The sequence below is a fragment of the Chiloscyllium plagiosum genome, unplaced genomic scaffold (assembly GCF_037043375.1).
Source record: "Chiloscyllium plagiosum isolate Xiang-an unplaced genomic scaffold, Cpla_swu_hap1 HiC_scaffold_5, whole genome shotgun sequence".
NCBI classification, from domain to species: domain Eukaryota; kingdom Metazoa; phylum Chordata; class Chondrichthyes; order Orectolobiformes; family Hemiscylliidae; genus Chiloscyllium; species Chiloscyllium plagiosum.
In genome coordinates this window covers 131,743,797-131,764,412 of record NW_028270143.1, presented here as the reverse complement: position 1 = coordinate 131,764,412, position 20,616 = coordinate 131,743,797, and the positions used below count along the sequence as shown (strand labels likewise).

At 55.1% G+C, this 20,616-nt stretch overlaps 1 protein-coding gene across 1 annotated transcript in view; it reads left to right on the top strand.

Annotated features, from left to right (window-relative positions):
* Positions 1–6,824: 6,824 nt before the first annotated feature.
* The window catches only part of LOC122550346 (testis-specific serine/threonine-protein kinase 5-like), a 27,572-nt gene continuing 13,780 nt past the window's right edge, over positions 6,825–20,616 (top strand). Inside the window, exons 1-3 of the mRNA XM_087987771.1 lie at positions 6,825–7,022; positions 18,606–18,710; positions 19,840–20,042. Coding sequence (XP_087843897.1) covers positions 6,825–7,022; positions 18,606–18,710; positions 19,840–20,042 — 506 coding nt within the window. The remainder of the gene's footprint in view (positions 7,023–18,605; positions 18,711–19,839; positions 20,043–20,616) is intronic.

The window sequence follows — 20,616 nt, the reverse complement described above, 5'->3', positions numbered from 1 at the left end:
TTCTTTACACAAAAACACACTGACGACACATGAATGAACACTGAAAAAATGGTTGCAGAAAATGTGAACAGATTCGGTGTAACCCAGAACTTTGTGGGAAGCTAGGGAAGTGATTGCTGGGCCCCCTGCTGATATATTTGTATCATTGGTAGCCATGAATAGGTGCCAGAAGACTAGAGTTTGGTTAATGTGGTGCCATTATTTAGGAAAAGTGGTGAGGAAAAACTAGGGAGCTATAAATCGGTGAGCATTACGTCAGTGGTGGGTAAATTATTGGAGAGGATTTCTGAGAGACAGGATTTACATGCATTTGGAAAAGCAAAGACTGAATATGGGATAGTCTCAAGGCTTTGTGCGTGGGAAATCATGTCTCACTAACTTGGTTCAGTTTTTTGAAGAAATGACAAAGAAGATTGATTAAGGCAGAATGGTGGACATTGTCTATATTGACTTCAGCAAGGCATTTGACAAAGTTCTAGGAGAAAGTGAGGTCTGCAGATGCTGGAGATCAAAGTTGAAACTTTATTGCTGGAACAGCGCAGCAGGTCAGGCAGCATCAAGGGAACAGGAGATTCGACGTTTCGGGCACAGGCCCTTCTTCAGGAAGGTTCTACCTGGGTAGACTGGTTAGCAGGGTTAGATCATATGGAATCCCGGGGGAGCTAGCCAATTGGATACAAAATTGGCTTCATGGTAGGATACAGAGGGTGGTGGTAGAGGTGTGTTTTCTAGACTGGAGGCTGTCTGTGACCATCAGTGTACTGCAAGGATTGGTGATGGGTCCACTGAATTTTACCATTTATATAAAGGATTTGGATGTGAATATAGTAGGTTATGATTTGTAAGTTTGCAGATAACAACAAAATTGGTGATGTTGTGGATAGTGAAGAGGTTATTTTTAAAATGTGACCTTGGTCAGATGGGCGAATGGACTGAGGTAATTAATGGTAGGGCCTTGGGTAGTGTGGTAGAACAGAAGAACCTATGGGTGCAGGTATAACTCAAATCTTCCATACCTGGCAACATCCTGGTAGAGTGTCACAAAGATCAAATCTAGGGCTCCAGTTAATATTAATCTATGTTAATGACCTGAGGGGTGGGGGGCGGGGGGGGTGGCATGGTGGCTCAGTGGTTAGCACTGATGCCTCACAGCACCAGGGACCCAGGTTCGATTACTGCCTCAGGCGAGTTTGGTCTGATTGGGTTACTCTTTGGAGGGTCGGTGTGGACTTGTTGGGCCGAAGGGCCTGCTTCCACACTGTAGGGAATCTAATCTTACTCAAACATACAAGGTTCTGATGGACCTTGGCAGGGTAGATGTTGAGAAGATGCATCCTCCCTCACCCTTACTCCTTTCCCTCCTGCCATTCACGCCCTCTATCCACGCTCATTCCCATTCCTCACTCCCTCTATCCTCAGACCCACCATCCCCACTTCCTCCATCTTTATCCCCTCCATCCTCACTCTCTCTCTCTCCATTATCACACCCTCCATCCTCATTCTTTCCCTCACCTTACTCCATCCTCATTCCCTCAATCACTCTCATCCTTCTCTCCATCCTCACTTCCTCCCTCACACACCCATTCCCATCTCTCATGATCTCCGCTCTCACAACCTCCCTCTCATTTCCTCCATATTCTCTCTCTGCTCTTCACTCTTTCCCTCATGCTTTCTCCAACCTTACTCCCTCCCTCACTCCCTCCTCTTCCTTATATCATCCCTCACACTCACTTCATCCTCACTGTCTTCCCAGTATCCCTCCCATTTCTTCCATTCCACTTCCTCCATCCCCACTCCCATTCTTCACTCCCTCCATCCTTATTCTTCCTCTTACATTTCCTCCTCCTTCACACTCCTTTCTCACTCTATCCATTCTCACTTCCTCACACTCACTCCCTCTTTCATCCCCACTCGTCTACCCTCCTCCATCTGTTCTGCGATCCATTCCTCTTTGGTCCCTCCTCCACCTCTTCCTCCTCCTTTTGTCTCTTTCCCTCCTCTTCCCTGCCTTTATCCCCATCCATCCCTCCTTCAATGATCACCCCCTGCACCCTCACTCCCTCTAATCCATTCTCAGTCACTCCTTCCTCACTCACTCCATTCTAAATCCTTCCACCCTCTAGCCATCCATCCCCATTCCATCATTTTCCTTCATCACCACTCACTCCTTGTCCTCATTTCCTTGACCCCTCGGATGCTGCCTGGCCTGCTGCGCTTTTCCAGCACCACACTTTTCAACTCTGGTCTCCAGCATCTGCAGTCCTCACTTTCTCCTCATTTCCTTGACCCTTCCATCCTGGCTTTCACCCCCTCTCTCCCAAGAGAACAGCACGTGGTGTAGGGGGTAACAGATGAGTGTGGATAAAGGGCTTGTTAGCCTACAGGAAACAGAGAGGAGGTATAAATGGTGAGCTGGAAGCAGAGTGCCACAGGGATTAGTGCTGGGTCCTGCATATTACAATCTATATTATGATGAATGGTATGTAATGATGTTTTAAGCTAGAGATCTGATGGGTGTCGGTTACTTCTAGAAAGTGTTGCCTTTTTCTTAAAGAGAACGAAGGTCAGATAGTCCTTCTGGAACAGTGATTAAATCAGAAGGCAGCTGAGTACAGATTCCTATGTTGTAATATTTACACTGATCACTTTACCACAGCTAGAGTAAACATTCGAGGCCATTCGCATTGTTTTCAGTTCACAGGGATCCAGAACTGAGAAACATTTTAGTCCAGCTCATTTGAAACAATAGTGTTAGCTGAACGCAATGTGTGTTGTCTCCACAGAACGGCCTTATTCAAACACCAGGACACCTCTGCTCGGTCGGGGTTTAGTCCTAGGACAGACTTCTGATTGGTTGTTCAGCCAAGGCCAGTTGCATATGTGTGTTCAGGAGGGCAAAGTTAAAAATCACACAACACCAGATTACAGTCCAGCAGTTTTATTTAGAAGTATTAGCTTTCGGAATGCTGCTCCTTCATCAGACAGCTACCTGACGAAGGAGCAGTGCTCCGAAAACTAGTGCTTCCAAATAAACCTATTGGACTATAACCTGGTGCTGTGTGACTTTTAATTTTGTCCACCCCAGTCCAACACCGGCTCCTACACATCATGTTCGGGAGGACTCAGCAGAGTAACAGTTTCTTGATTGGATCCTGGGTGAGTGGTTGTGCTTGGACAATACAACAGAAATAATCTCTGTCTCTCTGCCACCCTCCTGCGAGTGGAGAAGGTAAAAGAAAATTCCAAGCTGATAGCTACTCACTCTTTCTCTCTGAAAATTCCCTTCCCGAAAGAGGAACTGGAGCACTACCTTCAGAGACACTGCAAAGGGACAATGGTGAATGAATGATTGAAATCAACGTGACTACAACTTCATGTCATCCTCAAAGAGTCAGAAGGAATTGGTAGGGAACTGATGGAACACACCTCATTGATGTCCACAGGTCCAGACTGGTGCCAGAACCGTGCGTCAGAGATTTATTTTCACTTCCCACCCATAGTATTTGTGAGTGGTTTTATCTCTTTATGTGTATTTTTGTAAGTGTATAGTTTTTTTTTAAAGTGTTAGAGTTTAAGTTATAGAGTTATATTTTAGCAATTTATATCTGGTGTTGGTTAAAATTGCTTGCGAGTAACAATTAGTGATTTTCTTACAGAGTCATAGAGATGTACAGTATAGAAAAAGACCCTTCGGTCCAACCTGCCCAGGCCAACCAGATATCCCAACCCAATCTAGTTCCACCTGCCAGCACCCGGCCCATATCCCTCCAAACCCTTCCTATTCATATACCCATCCAAATGCCTCTTAAATGTTGCAATTGTACCAGCCTAATGATAAAAAGCTTGTATGCATGTTCTTCTGGATTAAACAGTCAGGTAGGATGGGGAAATTGGGGCTTTCATCAGGTTTTCACATTTGTGACAACTCCAGGAAAACTGGGGTTTGATTTCCAGTGCCCTGCCCCGAGGGGGTGGGGACACAAGTCATTCAGAAGGCAAGTGGTACGTTAGCCTTTATCAGGAGATATTAGCCTTTATCTTGCTTCAATTGTACAGAACATTGGCAGAGACTGCATCCGAAGTATTGTGTGCAGTCTTGGTCCCCTTGAATGGAGAGAAACCACAGAAAGCTGCAACACAGTGGGACTTTGGGGGAGTTGTACATGAAACACAGAAAGCCAGCAGACAGGGGCAGCAGGGAATCAGGAAGGGTCATGGAATGTAGGCCCTTATTTCACGGCGGTTGGAGTATGAACGAATGAGTGCAGTGAAATGTTCATCAGAGTAGGGAAGTCTTACTGCAACTGGAAAATAGAATATCCTTTTCTTGTCACATGTACTCCAGTCCAGAAGTACAGGAACACAGTGAAACATTTTTACAATGGCTGACTCTAATGGTACAAATCTTGGATACTAAAGAGGAATAAATTGAAAAGTAGTTGCTTTCCAATTCTACAAAATTAAGTTAGAACTAAGACAGTTATAGTTAAAGGACTGTGAGAGTAAGGTGTGCAGTTTTGCTCCACTTATTGAAGAAACTATATTATTTCATCAGAGGTGGTTCAGCAAAGGTTCACTAGGACGAGGGATGGAGGGATTGTCTTATGAGCAAAGGTTAAACATTTTGGGACTCTACTCCCTGGGGTTGAGGAGAATGGGAGGGGATCTCACCGAAACATATCCGATTGTCAACGTGCTCGACAGGGTCAATGCCGAGAGGGTGTTTCCCCTCATGGGAGAGTCGAGGGCCAGAGGGCACTGCCTCAGAATATAGGGACACCAACTGAAGACTGAGATGAGGAGGGAATTGCTTCTCTCAGAGGATTGAGAGTCTTCGGAACACCTTGCCACAGAGAGCTGTGGGGGGCAGAGTCGTTGTGGACATTTCAGGCTGAGATCAATAGCGTCTTGATAAGTTGGGGAAAGGGCAGGAAAATGGATGTGAGGAATGTAGGATCCTGTTGAACGGTGGAGCAGGTTTGAGGGGCTGAATGGCCCACTCCTGTTCCCAGTTCTCACAGTCATGCCTACATACTTACCACAGAGGGAACACAATGGAGGTTCACCAGACTGTTTCCTGGGATAATGAGACTGTCCCATAAGGAGATTTTGAGAAGGTTGGGCCTATATTCCCTGGAGTTCAGAAGGAGAGGCAATCTCATAGAACCTTACAGAATACTTCGAGGGGTGGACGGAGTAAATGCAGGAAGGATGTTTGACCTGGTTCTGTGGTCTACAACCAAGGGACACAGTCTCAGAATCAGGGCCAAGCCCATATGGCACAGAGGTGAGGAAGAACCTCTTCAGTAAGAGGGTTCAGATCTCTGTCTCTGAGAGCTATGGAAGCTGATGGTATTAAGTTCAAGGGAGACTGTGATAGATTTGTTTTTACTAACAACATCAAGGGATGTTGGATTAGCATGGAAACCTGACATTGAAGCAGATGATACGATTGTAAAACCATACAGTAAAGGAACAGAATTAAACCATTCAGCCCATTGAGTCTGCTCCAGCATTCAATTGTGGCTAATATGTTTCTCAACCCCATTCTCCTGTCTCTTCCTGTAATCTTTGATCCCTTTACCAATCAAGAGCCTATCTATCTCTGTCTTAAATACAATGACTTGGCCTCCATAGCCCTCTGCAGCAAAGAGTCCCACGTATTCCCCACCCTCTGTCTGAAGAAATTCCTCCCCATTTCAGTTCTGAAGAGCTATCCCGTCACACTGAGGCTGTACCCTTCGGTCCTAGTCTCTTCTACTTGCGGAAACATCCCTACATCCACACGGTATCCAGGCCTCTCAGTATTTGGTAATTTCAATCAGATTCCTCCCTCCATCATAAACTCCATCGAGGACAGACCCAGAGCCCTCTACCCCTCCTCATGTGACAAACCCTTCACCCCCCCCACCGGGATCATTCTGGTAAACTCCCCTGGACCCTCTCCAAGGCCAGCACATCCTTCCTTAGAGACGGGGCCCAATCAGACATGATCTGGAACAGGGTCGGAAGTCACACGACACCAGGTTAGAGTCCAACAGATGTATTTGAACTCTCAAGCTTTTGGAGTGCTTGTGATTTCAAATAAACCTGTTGGACTGTAACCTGGTGTCGTGTGTCCACCCAAGTCCAACACCAGCAGCTCCCCATCATGATCTGGAACAGCAGTGCAGGCTAGAGGGACCAAAGGGTCTAATCCTATTCTGGGGCATTAACTCCTGTGAACTAGTTGTGTAAACCACCGTCTATACAAACACAACGTTATTGATCAATGCTAATTACTTGGGTTACTTCCCATTTCATCGACAGTGAGTTAAGGAAACCGTTATCAAGGAGCCTGGCCAAGGAATTCGGTTGCCATGGCGCTGACAGAACGGAAAGGGGGATTTCCAAACATGAGGATAGTTGAGGTGTGGTCAGACTGGGAGATGGTGTAAGGTCAGCAAGCCGAGGGAATGGGACGGAGGGAGTTAAACACATACAGCGTCGCACTGAACAAAGACTGACTGGAATGTGGAACACCCGGAAGGTTCCAATTCTAGATTGTTCTATTGGCCAAAAAAAAAGCACATTCTGGAACGGTGTATTTTCTTTTAGAAAGAGAATTTGGAAGTCAGCCTCTCAGGAAACGGCACAAACTGACCAGGACAGGAAGGGAGAGAGCCTGATTGCAAACTCTTGAACCAGACCGTCACCAGATACCTTCCTCAATGTCCGTATGCTTACACTGGACCTGTCTGACCCACGAAGAAGCATCAAGGATGAACTGAGGGCTCTGGCCTTTCCTCATGGTCGTTGCTTTCTCCCAGCCTCCCAAGGCACACATGGTCAAGTCTGGGTCACTGGTTATGGATGAAGCCAAGGTGGATGAGGTGAGTGAGTGCAGGGAGAGGGGCTACCTGCTCACCAGGAAAATCGGCTCCGGTTCATTCTCCCGAGTGTATCTGGCAGTCCCAACCCAGGATAAGATCTGCTGCAATTTCCGATTGGCTGTTGGTCTCCACAACAAGAAAGAGAAGAGGGTAAGTATTTTTATATAGTTACAGTGATGTTCACCATGGAAACAGACCCTTCGGTCCAACCTGTCCATGCCACCAAGATATCCCAACCCAATCCAGTGCTATTTGCCAACACTTGGCCAATATCTTTAAAAATTCTTTTATTGGATAGAAGGTGGAGGTGAGCTGCCATCTTGAACCGCTGTAGTCCATGTGATGTAGGTAGACCCACAATGCCGTTGGGGAGGGAATTCCAGGACTTTGACCCAGCGACAGTGAAGGAACGGCGATATATTTCCAAGTCATGATGGTGAATGGCCTGGAAGGATGGGCAGAGGATGGTGTTCCCATGTCTCTGCTGGCCTTGTCCTTTGAGATGGAAGTGGTCATGGGGTTGGAAGCTGCTGTTGAAGGAGATGAATATTTGAACCGGTTGTTGGCTGGTCTGAGAGAGAACAGTCCCAGCGTTAGCACAAACCTGACAATGTTAGTAAAGAGCGTGTGGCAGTGTTATGGGGCTCAGTCATTACCAGCTGCTCCATCTAGTTTCAATCCTTCAAGATTTTTTACTGGTTACTGAGGCTCTTGCTAAGCCATTTCAGGAGGCATTTAAGAGACATTCCCATTGCTGCAGGGTTTGGAGTCTCTTGTAGGCCAGACCAGGTGAAGGTAGCAGATTTCCTTCTGTCGGACAGTCAGTGCTGAGGGAGTGGGCACTGTCGGAGGGTCAGTGCTGAGGGAGCGCCGCACTGTCGGAGGGTCAGTGCTGAGGGAGCGCCGCACTGTCGGAGGGTCAGCGCTGAGGGAGTGCCGCACTGTCGGAGGGTCAGCGCTGAGGGAGCGCCGCACTGTCAGAGGGTCAGCGCTGAGGGAGCGCCGCACTGTCAGAGGGTCAGCGCTGAGGGAGCGCCGCACTGTCAGAGGGTCAGCGCTGAGGGAGCGCCGCACTGTCAGAGGGTCAGCGCTGAGGGAGCGCCGCACTGTCAGAGGGTCAGCGCTGAGGGAGCGCCGCACTGTCAGAGGGTCAGCGCTGAGGGAGCGCCGCACTGTCAGAGGGTCAGCGCTGAGGGAGCACCACACTGTCAGAGGGTCAGCGCTGAGGGAGCGCCGCACTGTCAGAGGGTCAGCGCTGAGGGAGCGCCGCACTGTCAGAGGGTCAGCGCTGAGGGAGCGCCGCACTGTCAGAGGGTCAGCGCTGAGGGAGCGCCGCACTGTCAGAGGGTCAGCGCTGAGGGAGCGCCGCACTGTCGGAGGGTCAGCGCTGAGGGAGCGCCGCACTGTCGGAGGGTCAGTGCTGATGGAGCGCCGCACTGTCAGAGGGTCAGTGCTGATGGAGCGCCGCACTGTCAGAGGGTCAGCGCTGAGGGAGTGCAGCACTGTCGGAGGGTCAGTGCTGAGGGAGTGCCGCACTGTCGGAGGGTCAGTGCTGAGGGAGTGCCGCACTGTCGGAGGGTCAGTGCTGAATGAGCGCCGCACTGTCGGAGGGTCAGTGCTGAATGAGCGCCGCACTGTCGGAGGGTCAGCGCTGAGGGACCACTGCAGTGTTGGAGGGTCAGTGCTGAGGGAGTGCCACACTGTCAGACGGTCAGTGCTGATGGAGCGCCGCACTGTCGGAGGGTCAGTACTGAGGGGGCGCCGCACTTTCAGAGGGTCAGTGCTGTGGGAGTGCACACTTTCAGAGGGTCAGTGCTGAGGGAGTGGGCACTGTCAGAGGGTCAGTGCTGAGGGAGTGGGCACTGTCAGGGGGTCAGTGCTGAGGGAGTGGGCACTGTCAGCGGGTCAGTGCTGAGGGAGTGGGCAGTGTCAGAGGGTCAGTGCTGAGGGAGTGCCGCACTGTCAGAGGGTCAGTGCTGAGGGAGTGCCGCACAGTCAGAGGGTCAGTGCTGAGGGACCACTGCACTGTCCGAGGATCAGCGCTGAGGGTGTGCCGCACTGTTGGAGGGTCAGTGCTGAGGGAGTACTGCACTGTCAGAGGGTCAGTGCTAATGGAGTGCTGCATTGTCAGAGGGTCAGTACTGAGAGGGCGCCGCACTGTCAGAGGGTCAGTGCTGAGGGAGTGCTGCACCGTCGGACGGTCTGTGCTGAGGGAGTGCCGCACTGTCAGAGGGTCAGCGCTGAGGGAGCGCAGCACTGTCAGAGGGTCAGCGCTGAGGGAGCGCCGCACTGTCAGAGGGTCAGCGCTGAGGGAGCGCCGCACTGTCAGAGGGTCAGCGCTGAGGGAGCGCCGCACTGTCAGAGGGTCAGCGCTGAGGGAGCGCCGCACTGTCCGAGGGTCAGCGCTGAGGGAGTGCAGCACTGTCGGAGGGTCAGTGCTGAGGGAGAGCCGCACTGTCGGACGGTCAGTGCTGAATGAGCGCCGCACTGTCGGAGGGTCAGCGCTGAGGGACCACTGCAGTGTCGGAGGGTCAGTGCTGAGGGAGTGCCACACTGTCAGACGGTCAGTGCTGATGGAGCGCCGCACTGTCGGAGGGTCAGTGCTGAGGGAGCGCTGCACTGTCAGAGGGTCAGTACTGAGGGTGCGCCGCACTTTCAGAGGGTCAGTGCTGTGGGAGTGCACACTTTCAGAGGGTCAGTGCTGAGGGAGTGGGCATTGTCAGAGGGTCAGTGCTGAGGGAGTGGGCACTGTCAGGGGGTCAGTGCTGAGGGAGTGGGCACTATCAGAGGGTCAGTGCTGAGGGAGTGGGCAGTGTCAGAGGGTCAGTGCTGAGGGAGTGCCGCACTGTCAGAGGGTCAGTGCTGAGGGAGTGTCGCACGGTCAGAGGGTCAGTGCTGAGGGACCACTGCACTGTCAGAGGATCAGCGCTGAGGGTGTGCCGCACTGTTGGAGGGTCAGTGCTGAGGGAGTACTGCACTGTCAGAGGGTCAGTGCTGAGGGAGTGCTGCATTGTCAGAGGGTCAGTACTGAGGGGGCGCCGCACTGTCAGAGGGTCAGTGCTGAGGGAGCGCCGCACTGTCAGAGGGTCAGTGCTGAGGGAGCGCCGCACTGTCAGAGGGTCAGTGCTGAGGGAGCGCCGCACTGTCAGAGGGTCAGTGCTGAGGGAGCGCCGCACTGTCAGAGGGTCAGTGCTGAGGGAGCGCCGCACTGTCAGAGGCTCAGTGCTGAGGGAGCGCCGCACTGTCAGAGGCTCAGTGCTGAGGGAGTGCCGCACTGTCAGAGGGTCTGTGGTGAGGGGGAACTGCACTGTTGTAGGGTCAGTGCTGAGGGAGTGCCATACTGTCGGAGGGTCAGTGCTGAGGGAGTGCTGCAATGTCAGAGGGTCAGTGCTGAGGGAGTGCTGCGCTGTCAGAGGGTCAGTGCTGATGGAGTGCTGCATTGTCAGAGGGTCAGTGCTGAGGGAGTGGGCACTGTCAGAGGGTCAGTGCTGAGGGAGCGCCGCACTGTCAGAGGGTCAGTGCTGAGGGAGCGCCGCACTGTCAGAGGGTCAGCGCTGAGGGAGTGCTGCACTGTCGGAGGGTCAGTGCTGAGGGAGTGCTGCACCGTCGGACGGTCTGTGCTGAGGGAGTGCCGCACTGTCGGAGGGTCAGTGCTGATTGAGCGCCGCACTGTCGGAGGGTCAGCGCTGAGGGAGTGCCGCACTGTCAGAGGGTCAGTACTGAGGGGGTGCCACACTGTCAGACGGTCAGTGCTGATGGAGCGCCGCACTGTCGGAGGGTCAGTGCTGAGGGAGTGCTGCAGTGTCAGAGGGTCAGTACTGAGGGGGCGCCGCACTTTCAGAGGGTCGGTGCTGTGGGAGTGCTGCACTGTCAGAGGGTCAGTGCTGAGGGAGTGGGCACTGTCAGAGGGTCAGTGCTGAGTGAGTGCCACATAGTCAGAGGGTCAGTGCTGAGGGACCACAGCACTGTCGGAAGATCAGCGCTGAGGGTGTGCCGCACTGTTGGAGGGTCAGTGCTAAGGGAGTGCTGCACTGTCAGAGGGTCAGTGCTGAGGGAGTGGGCACTGTCAGAGGGTCAGTGCTGAGGGAGCGCCGCACTGTCGGAGGGTCAGTGCTGAGGGAGTGGGCACTGTCAGAGGGTCAGTGCTGAGGGAGTGCCGCACTGTCAGAGGGTCAGTGCTGAGGGAGTGCCGCACGGTAAGAGGGTCAGTGCTGAGGGACCACTGCACTGTCAGAGGATCAGCGCTGAGGGTGTGCCGCACTGTTGGAGGGTCAGTGCTGAGGGAGTGCCGCACTGTCGGAGGGTCAGTGCTGAGGGAGTGCCGCACTGTCGGAGGGTCTGTGCTGAGGGAGTGCCATACTGTCGGAGTGTCAGTGCTGAGGGAGTGCAGCAATGTCAGAGGGTCAGTGCTGAGGGAGTGCCGCACTGTCGGAGGGTCTGTGCTGAGGGAGTGCCATACTGTCGGAGTGTCAGTGCTGAGGGAGCACTGCACGGTCAGAGGGTCAGTGCTGAGGGAGTGGACACTGTCGGAGGGTCAGTGCTGAATGAGTGCCGCACTGTCGCAGGGTCAGCGCTGAGGGACCACTGCAGTGTCGGAGGGTCAGTGCTGAGAGAGTGCCGCACTGTCAGAGGGTCAGTACTGAGGGGGCGCCGCACTTTCAGAGGGTCAGTGCTGTGGGAGTGCTGGGCTGTCAGAGGGTCAGTGCTGAGGGAGTGCCGCACGGTCAGAGGGTCAGTGCTGAGGGAGTGCCGCACTGTCGGAGGGTCAGTGCTGAGGGAGTGCCACATAGTCAGAGGGTCAGTGCTGAGGGACCACAGCACTGTCGGAAGATCAGCGCTGAGGGTGTGCCGCACTGTTGGAGGGTCAGTGCTAAGGGAGTGCTGCACTGTCGGAGGGTCAGTGCTGATGGAGTGCTGCATTGTCAGAGGGTCAGTACTGAGGGTGCGCCGCACTGTCAGAGGGTCAGTGCTGAGGGAGCGCCGCACTGTCAGAGGGTCAGTGCTGAGGGAGTGCCACACTGTCAGAGGGTCAGCACCGAGGGACTGCCACACTGTAGGAGGGTCAGTGCTGCGGGAGCGCCACATTGTCAGAGGGTCAGTGCTGAGGGAGTGCCGCACTGTCAGAGGGTCAGTGCTGAGGGAGGACTGCACTGTCGGAGGGTTGTTGCTGAGGGACTGCCGCACTGTTGGAGGGTCAGTGCTGAGGGAGTGCTGCACAGTCAGTGGGTCAGTACTGAGGGGGCGCTGCACTTTCAGAGGGTAGGTGCTGAGGGAGCGCCACACTGCTGGAGGGTCAGTGCTGAGGGAGCACTGCACTGTCAGAGGATCAGCGCTGAGGGTGTGCCGCACTGTCAGAGGGTCAGTACTGAGGGGGCGCCGCACTGTCAGAGGGTCAGTGCTGAGGGAGTGGACACTGTCGGAGGGTCAGTGCTGAATGAGCGCCGCACTGTCGGAGGGTCAGCGCTGAGGGAGTGCCATGCTGTCAGACGGTCAGTGCTGATGGAGCGCTGCACTGTCGGAAGGTCAGTGCTGAGGGAGTGCTGCACTGTCAGAGGGTCAGTACTGAGGGGGCGCCGCACTTTCAGAGGGTCAGTGCTGTAGGAGTGCTGGGCTGTCAGAGGGTCAGTGCTGAGGGAGTGCAGCACGGTCAGAGGGTCAGTGCTGAGGGAGTGGACACTGTCGGAGGGTCAGTGCTGAGGGGGAACTGCACTGTTGGAGGGTCAGTGCTGAGGGAGTGCCATACTGTCGGAGGGTCAGTGCTGAGGGAGTGCTGCAATGTCAGAGGGTCAGTGCTGAGGGAGTGCTGCGCTGTCAGAGGGTCAGTGCTGATGGAGTGCTGCATTGTCAGAGGGTCAGTGCTGAGGGAGTGGGCACTGTCAGAGGGTCAGTGCTGAGGGAGCGCCGCACTGTTGGAGGGTCAGTGCTGAGGGAGCGCCGCACTGTCAGAGGGTCAGCGCTGAGGGAGTGCTGCACTGTCAGAGGGTCAGTGCTGAGGGAGTGCTGCACCGTCGGACGGTCTGTGCTGAGGGAGTGCCGCACTGTCGGAGGGTCAGTGCTGAATGAGCGCCGCACTGTCGGAGGGTCAGCGCTGAGGGAGTGCTGCACTGTCAGAGGGTCAGTACTGAGGGGGCGCTGCACTTTCAGAGGGTCAGTGCTGTGGGAGTGCTGCACTGTCAGAGGGTCAGTGCTGAGGGAGTGGGCACTGTCAGAGGGTCAGTGCTGAGGGAGTGGGCACTGTCAGAGGGTCAGTGCTGAGGGAGTGGACACTGTCAGAGGGTCAGTGCTGAGGGAGTGCCGCACTGTCAGAGGGTCAGTGCTGAGGGACCACTGCACTGTCAGAGGATCAGCGCTGAGGGTGTGCCGCACTGTTGGAGGGTCAGTGCTGAGGGAGTGCCGCACTGTCGGAGGGTCAGTGCTGAGGGAGTGCCGCACTGTCGGAGGGTCTGTGCTGAGGGAATGCCATACTGTCGGAGTGTCAGTGCTGAGGGAGTGCCGCAATGTCAGAGGGTCAGTGCTGAGGGAGTGCCGCACTGTCGGAGGGTCTGTGCTGAGGGAGTGCCATACTGTCGGAGTGTCAGTGCTGAGGGAGCACTGCACGGTCAGAGGGTCAGTGCTGAGGGAGTGGACACTGTCGGAGGGTCAGTGCTGAATGAGTGCCGCACTGTCGGAGGGTCAGCGCTGAGGGACCACTGGAGTGTCGGAGGGTCAGTGCTGAGGGAGTGCCATGCTGTCAGACGGTCAGTGCTGATGGAGCGCCGCCCTGTCGGAGGGTCAGTGCTGAGGGAGTGCTGCACTGTCAGAGGGTCAGTACTGAGGGGGCGCCGCACTTTCAGAGGGTCAGTGCTGTGGGAGTGCTGGGCTGTCAGAGGGTCAGTGCTGAGGGAGTGCCGCACGGTCAGAGGGTCAGTGCTGAGGGACTACTGCACTGTCAGAGGGTCAGTACTGAGGGGGCGCTGCACTTTCAGAGGGTAGGTGCTGTGGGAGTGCTGCACTGTCAGAGGGTCAGTGCTGAGGGAGTGGGTACTGTCAGAGGGTCAGTGCTGAGGGAGTGCCGCACTGTCAGAGGGTCAGTGCTGAGGGAGTGCCACATAGTCAGATGGTCAGTGCTGAGGGACCACAGCACTGTCGGAAGATCAACGCTGAGGGTGTGCCGCACTGTTGGAGGGTCAGTGCTAAGGGAGTGCTGCACTGTCGGAGGGTCAGTGCTGATGGAGTGCTGCATTGTCAGAGGGTCAGTACTGAGGGGGCGCCGCACTGTCAGAGGGTCAGTGCTGAGGGAGCGCCGCACTGTCAGAGGGTCTGCGCTGAGGGAGTGCTGCACTGTCAGAGGGTCAGTGCTGAGGGAGTGCCGCACTGTCAGAGGGTCAGTGCTGCGGGAGCGCCACATTGTCAGAGGGTCAGTGCTGAGGGAGTGCCGCACTGTCAGAGGGTCAGTGCTGATGGAGCGCCACATTGTCAGAGGGTCAGTGCTGAGCGAGGGCCGCACTGCCGGAGGGTCTGTGCTGAGGGAGCACCACACTGTCGGAGGGTCAGTGCTGAGGGAGTGCCATACTGTCAGAGTGTCAGTGCTGAGGGAGTGCCGCAATGTCAGAGGGTCAGTGCTGAGGGAGTGCCGCACTATCAGAGGGTCAGTGCTGAATGAGCGCTGCACTGTCAGAGGATCACGCTGAGGGAGTGGGCACTGTCGGAGGATCAGTGCTGACGGAGTGGGCACTGTCGGAGGGTCAGTGCTGAGGGAGTGGGCACTGTCGGAGGTTCAGTGCTGAGGGAATGCCGCACTGATGGAGGGTCAGTGCTGAGGGAGTGCCGCACTGTCGGAGGGTCAGCACTGTGGGTCTGTCGCATTGTCAGGGATCAGTGTTGAGGGAGAACCGCGCTATCGGAGGGTCAGTGCTGAAAGAGCACTGCACTGTTGGAGGGTCAGTGCTGAGGTAGTGCCACACTGTCGGAGGGTCAGTGCTGAGGAGGTGCCGCACTGTCAGAGGGTCAGTGCTGAGGGAGTCCCGCACTGTCAGAGGGTCAGTGCTGAGGGAGGACTGCACTGTCGGAGGGTTGTTGCTGAGGGACTGCCGCACTGTTGGAGGGTCAGTGCTGAGGGAGTGCTGCACAGTCAGTGGGTCAGTACTGAGGGGGCGCTGCACTTTCAGAGGGTAGGTGCTGAGGGAGCGCCACACTGCTGGAGGGTCAGTGCTGAGGGAGCACTGCACTGTCAGAGGATCAGCGCTGAGGGTGTGCCGCACTGTCAGAGGGTCAGTACTGAGGGGGCGCCGCACTGTCAGAGGGTCAGTGCTGAGGGAGTGGACACTGTCGGAGGGTCAGCGCTGAGGGACCACTGCAGTGTCGGAGGGTCAGTGCTGAGGGAGTGCTGCACTGTCAGAGGGTCAGTACTGAGGGGGCGCCGCACTTTCAGAGGGTCAGTGCTGTAGGAGTGCTGGGCTGTCAGAGGGTCAGTGCTGAGGGAGTGCCGCACGGTCAGAGGGTCAGTGCTGAGGGAGCGCCGCACTGTCGGAGGGTCAGTGCTGAGGGGGCGCCGCACTGACGGAGGGTCAGTGCTGTGGCAGTGCCGCACTGTCGGAGGGTCCGTGCTGAATGCGCGTTGCACTGTCAGAGGATCAGTGCTGAAGGACCACTGCACTGTCGGTGGATCAGCGCTGAGGGTGGGCCGCACTGTCGGAGGGTCAGTGCTGAGGGAGTGCCGCACTGTCGGAGGGTCAGTGCTGTGGGAGCACTGCACTGTCAGGGGATCAGTGCTGAGGGAGAGCAGCACTGTCGGAGGGTCAGTGCTGATGGTGTGCCGCACTGTTGGAGGGTCAGTTCTGAGGGAGTGCTGCATTGTCGGAGGGTCAGTGCTGAGGGAGCGCCACTCTGTCAGAGGGTCAGTGCTGAGGGAGTGCCGCACTGTTGGAGGGTCAGTCGTGAGGGAGTGCTGCATTGTCGGAGGGTCAGTGCTGAGGGAGCGCCGCTCTGTCAGAGGGTCAGTGCTGAGGGAGAGCCGCACTGTAGCAGGGTCAGTGCTGAGGGAATGCCGCACTGTTGGAGGGTCAGTGCTGAGGGAATGCTGCACTGTTGGAGGGTCAGTGTTGAGGGAGTGCCACACTGTCGGAGGGTCAGTGCTGAGGGAGTGCCACACTGTCGGAGAATCAGCGCTGAGGGTGTGCCACACTGTCGTAGGGTCTGTCCTGAGGATGTGCTGCACTGTCGGAGGGTCAGTGCTGAGGGAGTGCCGCACTATCAGAGGGTCAGTACTGAGGGGGCGCCGCACTGTTAGAGGGTCAGTGCTGAGGGAGCTCTGCACTGTCAAAGGGTCAGTGCTGAGGGAGCGCTGCACTGTCAGAGTGTCAGCGCTGTGGGAGTGCTGCACTGTCGGAGGGTCAGTGATGAGTCAGTGCCGCACTGTCAGAGGATCAGTGCTGAGGGAGCACTGCACTGTCAGAGGGTCAGTGCTGAGGGAGTGCCGCACTGTCAGAGGATCAGTGCTGAGGGAGCACTGCACTGTCAGAGGATCAGTGCTGAAGGAGTGGGCACTGTCGGAGGGTCAGTGCTGAGGGAGTGCCCCACTGTCGGAGGGTCAGTGCTGAGTGAGTGGTGCACTGTTGAAGGGTTAGTGATGAGGGAGCACCGTACCATCAGAGGGTCAGTGCTGAGGGAGTGCTGCACTGTTGGGGGGTCAGTGCTGAGTGAGCACCACATTGTTGAAGGGTCAGTGATGAGGGAGCGCCGCACTGTCGGAGGGTCAGTGCTGAGGGAGTGCTGCACTGTCGAAGGGTCAGTGCTGAGGGAGTGCTGCACTGTTGAAGGGTCAGTGCTGAGGGAGTGCTGCACTGTCAGAGGGTCAGAGCTGAGGGAATACTGCACTGTTGGAGGGTCAGTGCTGAGGGAGCGCCGCACTGTCGGAGGGTCAGTACTGAGGGAGTGCCGCATTGTCGGAGGGTCAGTGCTGAGAGAGTGGCGCAGTGCAGGGCGTCAACACCTCTAAAACGGGTTTTCTGATCATTCCCACATTGTTGTCTGTGAGATCGTTTTTATTCCTTCACGGGATTCAGGCATCGCTGGCTCGGCAGCATTTATTGCTCATCACTACATTTCAGAGCCAACCACGTTGCTGTGGGTCTGGAGTTATGTGCAGGCAGTTTCCTTCCCTCAAGGGCATTTACTAAACAAGATGGGTTTTCCAAAAATCAACAATGGAGTCAGGGTCAGTATTGTACTCTCACTCTCAGATTTGTATTGAATTCAAATTCCACCATCTGCAGTGGCAGGGTTTGAACCCAGGTCCCTGGAACACTATCTGGGTCTCTGGATTCATAGTTTGGTGATAATATCAGTATACCATTGTCTCCCCTGTAGTGTACGCATAGCCTGTGCTGTGCACTTGCTGAGTGGCTGCTTTCCTGTATTCGAACATGCTAGAATTGATCTTCTCTGGATGTATGTCATTCTGGGCTTGTCCTGGCAGCAGAACCAGACCATTCACATCCTTCAATAATCCAATAACCCTTGATTCCCCGTGTAACGAGAATCCATCCACTCAAAGTACTGTGGACTGCTGGAAAACTGAAATAAAAACAGAAAATGCTGGAGAAACTCAGCAGGCCTGGCAACATCCTTGGCAAAAGAAACAGTGGTAACATTTCAGGTCCCAAGACTTGATCCACGTCTGTTGTAAACATAGCAGAAGGATATTATTTAATTGGCGTGCAAGAAAGATTTACCAGCCTGTTGCTGGGACCGGACGGTATAGTTTATAAGGAGAGGCTGGATAAACTGGGACTTTTTTCCCTTTGAGCACAGTAGGCTGAGAGATTATCGAGGTTTATAAAATCATGAGGGATATGGATTGGGTAAATAGACGAGGTCTTTTCCCTGGGGTGAGGGAGTCCAAAACAAGAGAGTATAGGTTTAAGGTGAGAGAGGAAAGATTTAAAAGGGATGGGAAGGGGCAACTTTTTCACACAGAGGGTGGTGCGTGTTTAAGTACAGTGGTAGAGGCAGGTATAATGGCAGCATTTCAAAGATGTTTGGACAAGTGCCCGGATAGGGAAAGGTTTACAGGGACGTGAGCCCTAAGCAGGCAAACGGGACGAGTTTAGTTTGGGAAACTTGGTCAGCACGGACGGGTTGGGCCGAAGGGTCTGTTTCCGTGCTGTATGGCACAATGACCCCACCCCTACAGCCTGCGGCAGCACTGACTCCCAAAATCACACAACCCAATGAGCAAAAAAAAATCACTCTTTGTCTTTTTCCCCGAAAAGGTGACCCCTCGTTCTGGACTGACCCACCAGAGGGAACACCTTTCCCACGTCCACCTTGTCAAGCCCATTCTGGATTGTGTACTCTTCAATCGGATCAAACTTCACTCTTCTACGTTCCCAGTGGGAACAAACCCAGACTGTACAACATTCCCTCTTCAGGAAACCGCCCCACCTTCCAGGTTTCACTCTCTGATTCCCCTCCCATGTGTTAAAACCGCACAGTGTTGAAGACACAGTCACACCAGTGTCCTGTCTCACTGAGGCACATGTCTGTCCAATTTCTCTTGTAGTAAAGGATAGAATGCCTTCAGAGTCCAAGAGTGTGGTGCTGGAAAAGCACAGCCGGTCAGGCAGCATCCGAGGAGCAGGAGAGTGGACGTTTTGGGCGTAACACTTCATCAGGACATCAGCCTTGGCAGAAGTTTGGAAAGATTTTAGACGGTGGAGAAAGTTTTAACTGTGTTCTGCCCTGTCTCTGCAGGTCGCCATTAAGGTCATCCCAATCTGTCAGCGGCCACAGCAGCCTCAACGGTGTCTGTCCCGGGAAATCAACGCTCTGCTGAGCACCTACAAACACCCGAACGTGGTATGAACACGAGCCGTTTCCTGTCTCAGGCTCAGGCCTGTATGAACCCGGCCGCAGGCCAGGCCCAGGGGTGGGGGTCTCGCGTGCCCTGTCTGCCCCTGCAACAGACCCTCCGCAGCCTGGCCAGCAGCGGTCCCAGAGGACGGGAAAGGTGACGTGGCAATGCAGATTCTCCCTTGTCCTTTCTTTGGCACAGCCGGGGTCTCTGAGCTCGAGGTGGGAGGGGGTGACTCTGACTGTGAGGACCACCCTGGTCGAGCAGACATAGGGGGCTGGGTAAGGAACCTCCTCTCTCCCCGCGACTATCCCACCACCCCCACAGTGTTGTAGTGGCTGTGTGAGGCCCCCCACAGTTAACCAGCTCACGGACAGTTAGTTCCTGTGTGACTGCTCCCCTCCCCCAAGCGCAGGTCCATGCTCTCAATTTGTTGCATTTGGGAGGTCAGACATGGGGAAAATGAATAAAAGAGACTAACTCTCTCTCCCTTTCTCGTTTTGCCCCTCCTCCTCTCCTCTCCCTCTTCCATCCTCCATTTCTACCTCCCTATCATTTCCACCATCTATCCCTCCTTCTTATCTTTCTGCTTCTTCCTCTTTCTCCATCTCTCTCTCTCACACCCACACACACCTCTCACTGTCCCATTTTCCTCTCTCTGTCGTCCACACCCTCTTTCCTTTCCATCTCTCTGCCCTCCTCCTCCTCTCCCTCTCTCCACGTTTCACCACCCCATTCCCCCTTCCTCTCCCAATTTCTCTTCCCTATCCTTATCTCTCTATGTCTCAGTCCCTCTCTCACTCTCTTCCTCTCCCCCACCCCACTTCCCTGCCTCTCTCCCCACTGTGATCTCACGCCAACCTCTCCCCCAACTCTCCACACACCTTGCCCCCACCCCCCGCTCTGTCCCACCTCACTCTCTCCCCCCGCCTCTCACTCCTTCCCCCACCTCCTATGCTCCACACTCCTCTCCCACCTGATGCCCCCTTTCCCCATGCTCCCCCCACTCTAATTCTCTCTCCCTCACTCCACTCTCCCACAACATCCTTCTCACTCCCCTCCTCCTGTTCCCTCACCTTAATTCCCCTCCCACCCCCCCCCGTCACCCTCTCTCCTTGTCCCTCCACCCCCCAGATCCAGCTGTATGAGACCTTCTGCTCTGTGAGCCGCCTCTACCTGGTGCTGGAGTTGGCCGTGAAGGGTGACCTGCTGGAGTATATTAACCGCCTGTCGGACCGGAGACTTGCTCTGGGACTACAGGAGGGGGAGGCTGCGCGCCTCTTCACCGAGCTGGTGGGAGCAGTCTCACACTGTCACAGCAAGAACATCGTGCACAGGTACCGGGAGGTGAGGGGGGGGGGGGGGGAAGAGGGCAGAATTTCAACCCAGCTGAGTGTACCCCCATTACAACCCAGCCCATTACATCGCCATGACACCCACCCCCCACACACCTCACCACACACACACCCCACACACACCCACCCCCCACACACCTCACCACACCCCCACACACACACACCCCACACACACCTCACCACACCCACACACCTCACCACACCCACACACACCTCACCACACCCACACACACAATCATCCCACACACATCCACCCCCCCCCACTCACACCCATACACCCCACCACACACACACATTTCCCCCCCACACACACACACACACTCCCATACACACATCCACACCCGCCACAGACCCACACATCCACCCACCCACACACATCCACACCCCACACAGACCCACACATGCCACCACACCCCCCCACACACACATCCCCCACCCACACACATACACACACACCACCACACACACACTCTACCACCCACCACACCCCCCACACCCCTACACATTCTCACACACACATCCCCCCACACAAACCCACACTACCCACACACCCATA